This window comes from Hippoglossus stenolepis, chromosome 6, assembly GCF_022539355.2.
Source record: "Hippoglossus stenolepis isolate QCI-W04-F060 chromosome 6, HSTE1.2, whole genome shotgun sequence".
Lineage (NCBI taxonomy): Eukaryota > Metazoa > Chordata > Actinopteri > Pleuronectiformes > Pleuronectidae > Hippoglossus > Hippoglossus stenolepis.
The window spans coordinates 15043521-15052197 of record NC_061488.1 but is presented as its reverse complement, the minus strand read 5'-3'; the positions used below and the strand labels follow the sequence as shown (position 1 = coordinate 15052197).

The 8677-nt window shown below is 39.7% G+C and overlaps 1 protein-coding gene and 1 long non-coding RNA gene across 2 annotated transcripts; one reads left to right on the top strand and one right to left on the bottom strand.

Moving 5' to 3' along the window:
• Nucleotides 1–287: 287 nt before the first annotated feature.
• On the bottom strand, nucleotides 288–1697 carry foxl2l (forkhead box L2-like). Its single transcript, XM_035159581.1, has one exon. The coding sequence runs from the start codon at nucleotides 1581–1583 to the stop codon at nucleotides 816–818; it is 768 nt and encodes a 255-aa protein (XP_035015472.1). The 5' UTR covers nucleotides 1584–1697; the 3' UTR covers nucleotides 288–815.
• A 1369-nt stretch (nucleotides 1698–3066) lies between these two features.
• LOC118111414 lies at nucleotides 3067–7171 on the top strand. The gene is made up of 3 exons (XR_004697090.2): nucleotides 3067–3180; nucleotides 5681–5804; nucleotides 6819–7171. It is a non-coding gene; the product is annotated as an uncharacterized LOC118111414 (long non-coding RNA).
• The last annotated feature ends 1506 nt before the right edge of the window (nucleotides 7172–8677 follow it).

Here is an 8677-nt window from a genome sequence, read left to right as displayed (position 1 = left end):
TTATGTAAATTCAACAGCTAATACATTACCCTTGGGATCAATAATGTATCCATCTATGGTTTTATCTATCTATCTAAAAGTAAAACAATTTATCTGCAAGTGTAGTTGAATATGAAAATTAAGTAGGAAATGTAAATACCTGTAAAGGCTTGTAAACTACAGCTAAATGTGCATTACATCTCACCCCTGCACCTTGTTTTATAGCTACCAGTATTACAGTTAATTCATAATAATAACAATATAAAAAAATCAAACAATATAAAACAACATCAAACAATGAGACAATAAAATGCAAAAATAACATTTTATTTATCAAACATGAGATATCTTATATCAAGTAAACATTCTCAATTAAATGAAAACTGATCAGTGCTTCACTGTCACCTTGTGTTGCATGTAGCAGGTCAGATCATTTGGATAATGGCAGAGAAAAGAAATAAATAACATAGTTAAACTTGTGTAGGCCTATTATAAAATAAAATAAAAAAACAGTAATAAAAAAAACGTTTACTTGGTTGCAAAAAAAGGGATAAACCGAGCCTCAGACACAAAGAAACTGTCTTCTGCAGTTCACACTTGATCTGTGCCATTTCTAAAGCAAAACACTGAACTTTGACAGTAGTTCTTGATAAGTGAATAAAGTTTAGAGAAGTTATCAAAACTCGTATGAAACAGTTTCACGCAGTCAACAGATTTAGCCTACACCTTTTCAAAGTAACAGTTAAAGTGGAACCTGACAGCTGAAGTGAAATAGTGAAACAGATGAACTCAGAGTCTGTGAACTGGCTGTCAAATAATCCCACCAGAATAAAACTCTAGTGGTCAAACGAGAGGGAGAGCTGCGGCTCCGCTTGTCTCGAATAGGAGGGGAACTGCTGGTAGTTGCACCCCACGGACACGGTGCCTCCGTCGGGGCTCATCGGCTGCGTGACTCCGCCGTAGGGGCAGCCGTTGTGGGGCACCAGCACGGCGGGCAGGTGGCAGCGGTAGGCCCCGTAGGGAGGGTGCTGGAAGTGCGGGGGAGGGCAGTACGAGCTCACCGGGGACAAGCAGCGGGTGTGACCGGTGATGACCTGGGACGCGCCGGGCGGGGGCTGCCGCACACCCCAGGAGCTGCTCACGTAGGGCGGCAGGTAGAGCGGCTCCGGGTACTCCAGGTAAGGCACGCTGGGGGGTCTGTAGGGTCTCCTCACCCTCCTCCGCCGCCGGTAGTTGCCCCTCTCGAACATCTCGTGGAAGGCCGGGTCCAGCATCCAGTAGTTGCCCTTCCTGTCCCCGCCGCTCTCCCGGCGGACTTTAACGAAGCACTCGTTCAGAGACAGATTGTGCCTAATGCTGTTCTGCCAGCCTTTCTTGTTCTTCTCGTAGAAAGGGAACTTGGAGATGATGAAGCTGTAGATGCCGCTCAGGGTCTGTCTCTTATCCGGGCTGTCCTTAATGGCCATGGCGATGAGAGCCACGTATGAGTAGGGCGGCTTCTCCGGCGTGACGGGCTCACCTCTGGGCTCCGTGGCGGGCGAGCTGGCGCTGATGTCCAGCAGCTGCGCTCCTCGGTCGGCGGGGGATGTCTCCGCTGCGTCCATGGCTCGGAGCCTCGGGTGTCCGGTTCTCGTGCGTCCGGTCTGGGTCGGGAGCTGCAGTCAGAGCCGCGATATGATCATGTCCGCAGGTGCACAAGCACACACTTGCACACACTCACACACTCACACACACACACACACACACACCGACTCACACACTCCTCCCACAGGTACACGACTGTGTGGTTATCGGTGTCTTTCATCTCGCCGGGTTTCTCGCGCTGTTCAGGGCTGCGTGTTGGACGCGCCGTGCAGCTGCAGGTTCAAACAAGGTGTTTACACTTATTTAGAAAATCTTCCCAATATTCCCACTTTGGAGCCGGACCATCAAAGACTGGCCTTCCTCTGTACGTGGTGTTTGATATGTGGTGTTCGTCATTTCATCATCTGTCTGTTCCCAGGGGTGCACACTGCAAGTTTCTTAACATGTGTAAAACCAAAAAACATTATTCTTTATTTATTGATCCTAGCAGTCCATTTACATTGTAGAATGATGCATATATAAGTGATTGTCTGCCTTTTAAATTGTTGATTCCCCCACCTTAAGAATGAGAAAAAAAAACTTATTTTATATTCTTAAAAATAAATAAAATAAAGTTATTTTTAAGTGTACATATAGGCTTTAAGAAAATGCATCCTCACGGAACAGCATTAATTATCTTTTTTAATCTATAACATTATAGGCCTACTGAAATATTTGCTCTTAATTCTGCTCTTGCATGACTTATAAGGAGTTAAAACACTTTTTAAAAATTAGATTGAAGCATGATGAAATTAACATACCCCGTGATATGTTTGCAAGCAGATGTTTAGGTTGTTTTCAATGAGATGCTTGTCATTGATCATAAACTTCAAAACAATTAATGCACAGACACAAAATGTCATGAATGGATTTGTTTATTAACGTATTTATGCAGTGTTATGCACCGTTTCAGCTCAGAGGCGTATTTCCAGTATTTGTAGGTATCGTGGTCCAGCGTACTTCCCGTTCAAAAAAAATAATGTTATTGTAAAGCGACCATATTGGATTATTTTTTGTTCCCCTCTGAACAAAGAAGCCATGAAAGTTGTGCAACCTGTTTTCTCACCTGCAGTGACTTTTTTTTTTCCATTGTGCTATGATCTTTAAGAAGTGTTACCACTTATGTTTACTACATTGGAGCAAAGGCTTCAAGAGAAAACCTATTCAAATGATGAAATCTGTCTTATAAACAGATATGTTTATATGCAGGTGTAAGATGAAAGCGCCTTTAATGAGATGTGTTTCCTTTATGGTGAACTTTAAAAGAATGAGTGCTCAGCCACAAAAATCTGATGCATTCATAAAACTGTAGGAGCTTTTATTTGTATTTATTACAAAGCTGTATGCACTGTGTCAGCTGAGAGGCACGTGATAGTTGGGTATTTCCAGGATTCGCAGGTATCAGGGCTCAGCATACCTCCCACATATACAGCGAGGCATGAACAGCAGGGCCGTCTGTCCGCTGGAGGATTGGCAGATAATGATCACCTGCTCTCACCAGACAGTCTGTCTGTCTCCCCTCGACTGATATGGAAACACAGATCTCCAAAAGAGTCATCATCTAGTGGAAAAGCAAAGGTACGTCTTTGGCAAGGATTAGAGGGAATCTTAGATTGGCCATTGTTATCACTGGATAGGTATTTAATTTGAGTTCCTCTGCTTTTTAAAACAATAAATATGTGTAAGGCAGTTATTCAGATCTGAGGATATTGCCTTTATCATTATATTCTGAATAAAGCTCAGAATAAGGAGACCAAGGCCCTAATGGCCTCTGTCCCTATAGTTCATATGGCGAACCCTTAGTCAGACCATCAGAAATATATACAACTCCACGATCTCATGGTTTCATTGACAATAAATGTATCATGCTTCCAGAATAAATGTGTAAAAATAATGCACACAATAACATTTGCTGTTTTCAGTTGTCAAAGATTTTTCTCATCAAACCTGTTTCCCTCAAATTACATTTTAATGCTTTTATATAATTTTTCAATTAATCAATAAATTCCATTAACTAATTTCCAGGGAACAGAGTTACATTCAGCAGAGCTACACAGTGAAGGGCTAGAATAAGTGAATATGAAGTATAATGCACAAACTGCACAAAAACATCCCATTTTTGACAGAAAATATAATGATCTTTAATTCTTGAACATCAAGGCTCAGGTGGTCAACATAAGCCGGTATAAAAACTGAAAGGAAGGAAAGTTCCAGGAAAAACTGTAAACACTGTCCTGTTTTCTATCACAGAGAAAGCTAGATTTACCTCCTGATGTCATTTGAGCGAAGTGAGGCGCCAGGCTAAACACAATCTGTGTAGTTTGAGCTATCTGAGACTGATGAAGAATGCGGCAAAACTGCCAAAAACAAAGAGCGTGAACGCTGGAATTAGACTTCAAGAGATGAAATGAGAAGTTAAAGCTCTCGAATGTCCTCAAGTGGCTCTCAAGTCTCACCCAGAAAAAAAGAAGAAAAATATTTCAAGATCATGTTTTCAAATGATACGTAGCCTCCAAATTAAAAGGTGTTTGGTTATTCTTTTCTGGCTATAAAATGACAATGGTGGGATATTTTCAGACAAGTTGTATGACAAGTTGAACATACTGAAGCGTCAAGTGCTTAAAGGTCTTTTTTTTTTATTTGAACATGTTAATACAGAGTGCGACAATGAAGCAGCATCGTCAGGAAAGTAACTAAATGAAAATAATTTAATTCATGTTTTTTATCATTCACATCTGTAAATCTTTGCAGCTTTATTGCTGTGAAAAGGCCTCGTCTCAAAAGAGGAAATGCAGAGTTACAGCTCTCGAATGTCAAGTGGCTCTCAAGTCTCACCCAGAAAAAAAGAAGAAAAACATTTCAAGACCATGTTTTCAAATGATACACAGCCTTCACATAGAAAGATGTTTACTTATTATGTTCTGGCTATAAAATGACATTGGTTGGATGCGTTCAGGACTCAGTCGCTTGCACATACACTCGTCAAGTGCTTAAAGGTCTTTTGTTTTTCTTTTCAACACAGTGCAATCATTTTCTGAATGCTCTGCAGTATTTTCTTGCTCAGACTTGTGTTTGTTCTTGATGTTCTCTGGTTTAAACAGACATGACAAAGTTATTAAATATGGGGGCTGTTTATTGCAAAAGTATCTGCTCTGTTATTGTGTGTTAACATGTTCAAATCAACATGTAATTATTGAAATTATGTGTAAAATAATGCCATGATGATAAATATTGAACCAAATGTTATTTGTAGTTAACTATAAAATGTGTTATAAGTGTTCAATTTTTCCTGTTAATCTGATAATGATTCTGTTTGTTATTTTTTATTGCATGAATGGGAAATGTGTTACTTCAACTGTATTATTACACAATTGAATTCAGGTAGTTATTCCTGATCATTTTTGATTCGATTTTTAATATTTGATTATGTATTTTATATTTACTGTTATTTATTTTTATTAGCTTTCTCTGATGTTAAATGTCTTTGAGCATTATTAAAACCCCTATGTGAGAAAAATGTATAAATATTATAATGAGATGTGCACAGTGACACATCATTTTGTTAACTGAGATTAAATGTACCTTCTATAGATGTTTTTAAAAAAGCAGTTTCTGCTGTTTCCTGGCAGAGATGGGAAGTTACAGTTACAATTTATTTGGTTCCAGTATTTTATTTGAATATTGCATTTAGTTTATGACTCTTTTTACTTTCAGAGGTAAATATTTTACTTCTCTGTTTACATTTATCTATAAACATATGGTATGTAATATCAATGTACACCATCATACGTCGTAGTAATATCACTCTTACCTGAGGGAAGCAACAATTTAACAATCAGATGTGGGACATTCTTTAAATGTGTAAGCCTAAGTTCAGTTTGCTGCTAATACATCTCTGTCAGTATTTTTTACATTTTATTATTGCAACTTCTCAGAGCCCTTGTGCCTGCACAGGCTCTTTGGCACATTCCCAGTCGTCAGTATGAGCACTTGAGAGAGAAAACATTGACTTTTCAACTGGCTACAATCAGGAACTTCCCTTCCCTGCAGTCATACCTTGAATACCTTTTATGCACAGATGGTGACTACAGAGATGCACTAGTCCAGAACACAGACTCTGCTTAACAGATCAGGCAGCTCAACACCTTTACTTCTCGTCTTCCTGCGTACTGACATGGTTGGAAAGGTTGAAAAGTTGAAAGGTATGTCTAATCGTCTGTGTGTGTGTGTGTGTGTGTGTGTGTGTGTGTGTGTGTGTGTGTGTGTGTGTGTGTGTGTGTGTGTGTGTGTGTGTGTGTGTGTGTGTGTGTGTGTGTGTGTGTGCGTGAGTGTGTGCCACAAGGCTGTAAATGTTGAGGTTGAGGCAAAGATAGGACACCCTGATGTTGTGAGAGGGAGGATTGACGTCCAGCTGCGGGCACAGGCCTTGAAATGGTGAATCCTCTCACCACACAGATCATTGGATTGATTACCTTCCTGGTAGCTCGGTGCTTCAAAATTAAGTTGTTATTTACACACGTGTACAAATCAGTTTTGAGTCAGCATGTAAAAGCAGGAGCATCTTCTGAGAGAGTTAGTTTTGCTTTTCGAGGAAAACACAACAGGTGTATGAGATGATTTCTATCAATATTCAACTGTGTAACAATTTAAAACTAAACTAAAATGAACTTAAAATAAAATAACTTAAAATTATAATATTTTGCCATGTACCACAGCTTTAAAAAAACACTAAACAGCAAGTGTCATGTAAAAATTATTGATTATAATTTGACTTTGACTTTAAGACAGGAAATGAACATGTGTAGTTTGACGTCAGCGTGTGTGAAACCCGAGTCCCCAGCCGGGCACCTGTCAAGCTGAGCTCAGCGATAAAAGGAAATGACAGCAAGTGTTGTGGCTTCTGTCTGAAGACAAGAAGCTTGTAGTGGAGCAGACCCCTCAACCTACACTAGTCATTTCAGGCACCACTCCCAGATCTGCCTAATCCATGGATTATACTGTACAAGAAGTGTGACTGCTACACTCTGATGTGACGGGCTCTCAAACGGACAAAAAGTCAACCTCAGAGTTAAAACACGAAGGGCTGAGACTCACAAATATTGTATTGCCACATTTCACACGTCATCCTGCACATGATAAAATACGACTAATTAATGTCACTACACTGACACTGCTTGTCGGCTGAATTCCCATATAAGGTGTGGCCTCTCTTTCAGGTTATGAGATACTCTGAGTTCCCTGTTCAGTTCACGATGCCACTGACCCATGCCTCCTCCTCCCACAATGCATCTCTTTGTAACGCTCCACATGATGGCCTGTCAACCAGCCCTGTGCCAGTGTGGCCCTGCAGCCCACATCCCCAGTAAACCACTCCTGATTCCAGCGTCCACTATTGTTCGAACAGGCTGCATGAAGTGAGGTTATCACACTTCCAAGTCACAGAAGATGATACATGTTGGTAAGTGTAACCACCATTTTCTCCAAACATCATTAAAGTCATTATCAGTCATGGATGAGTACTTGACGGGATGCTGACAGGTTTAAAATAAAATAACAGCGTTGCACCCTGATGTCAATTATCAAAGTAAATCCTGCGCCAAGATAAATACAGCAGGGATTCCTCATTGACAGATCACATGCTGGATGCTTCTTTATTGCTGGTGTGATTATCTTCATCCACAAAGCGATATTGTTTCATTGAAGAGCCTCACAACATCACAGACATATTTCAGTTTCTCAGTTCACACTTTTTAATATCAAGTGCTGTTGTTGTCATCTAAAGGGACTTTTTTAATTATTTTATCGCACAATTACTGGACAGAATCCGACTGTGGAGATTCCTGTTTGACTTGTTTCCACGCTGCACATCAGCTTTTATGCAGAGCCCTGCTGCAGTGGGATCCTGTCTCTCCCACTGATCTCAAATAGCAGTGAAGTTTGTGACATCTCACTTGACATCTGATTTACATCCAGTGAGCCTCTCCCAGTCGGCAGGGTGCAGATGATGTTTGTGTGATAAGGACACTGCCAAATACCGGCCTCGCCTGAATAACCACTGTCTCATGTTCCAACATGAAAATATGTTATTGGCTACTTTTTGCTTTGCATAGAAATAATTCTCACAAACTTTTATGTGTGTGTTAAAAACAGATTGCCTCTGTCAAAAGTACAGACAGCTCACAACCACCATCCCCTTATGTCCAAGGATGGTTGCTCCTACAGTACATGTCATTCACATTTGTCTTATAGTTCTATTTGCTTGGCTTCATATAATAATTATAATTATTATTATTATTATTATTATAATTCGTAGATAAAAATGACTTATAAACCTCTTTCTGTATCAACTTGGGTTTGGATATTGGACCATTTGCTTGGAAGACCTCTGGTAATTGTCCATTTATTACTCTCCTCTGCCATCTTGTGGAGGTGATTAAAAAAGACAACGATCATTCAGTGCTATGGATGAATGGCTGAGGTGGAGGCTTAGTAAAAGGTCCAGTGTGTAAGATTTAGGTGAAAGGGATCAATTGGCAGAAATTGATATAAAATAATCCTAGTGATGTTTTCACTAGTGTGTGATCACCTAAATTGTATGAATTGTTCTTTTCTTTACCCTAGAATGGGCCCTTTATATTATCTACTTTATATTTACATCAGGAGCGGGTCCTCTCTATTCAGGCTGCCATGTTTTTTTACAGTAGCCCAGACTGGACAAACTAAACACCGTTTGAGTTTTTATGACGACTAAAAGCTACCACAGGTTCTCTTTCATGTTTGGAAGGGTAAGTTGAGGTGAGGGGTATTCAACGGCAACATGCAACTTCACCACTAGATGTCACTAAATCCTACACACTGAACCTTTAAGACCACAATCTTAGATGTCTTTCAACACCAGTCCTGATTTTAGTGGTGGGTAATCAAATAAAGATGTTTGAGTAAATTAAAAATCACATTTAAATTTTGCCAGTAAGAAAAGATAAGGCAATATAATATAGGGTTAATAGAAACATGTAAGGATAAAAAACAATAATAATATTAATACTAATAATAAACTACATAATTAACTGTAGAG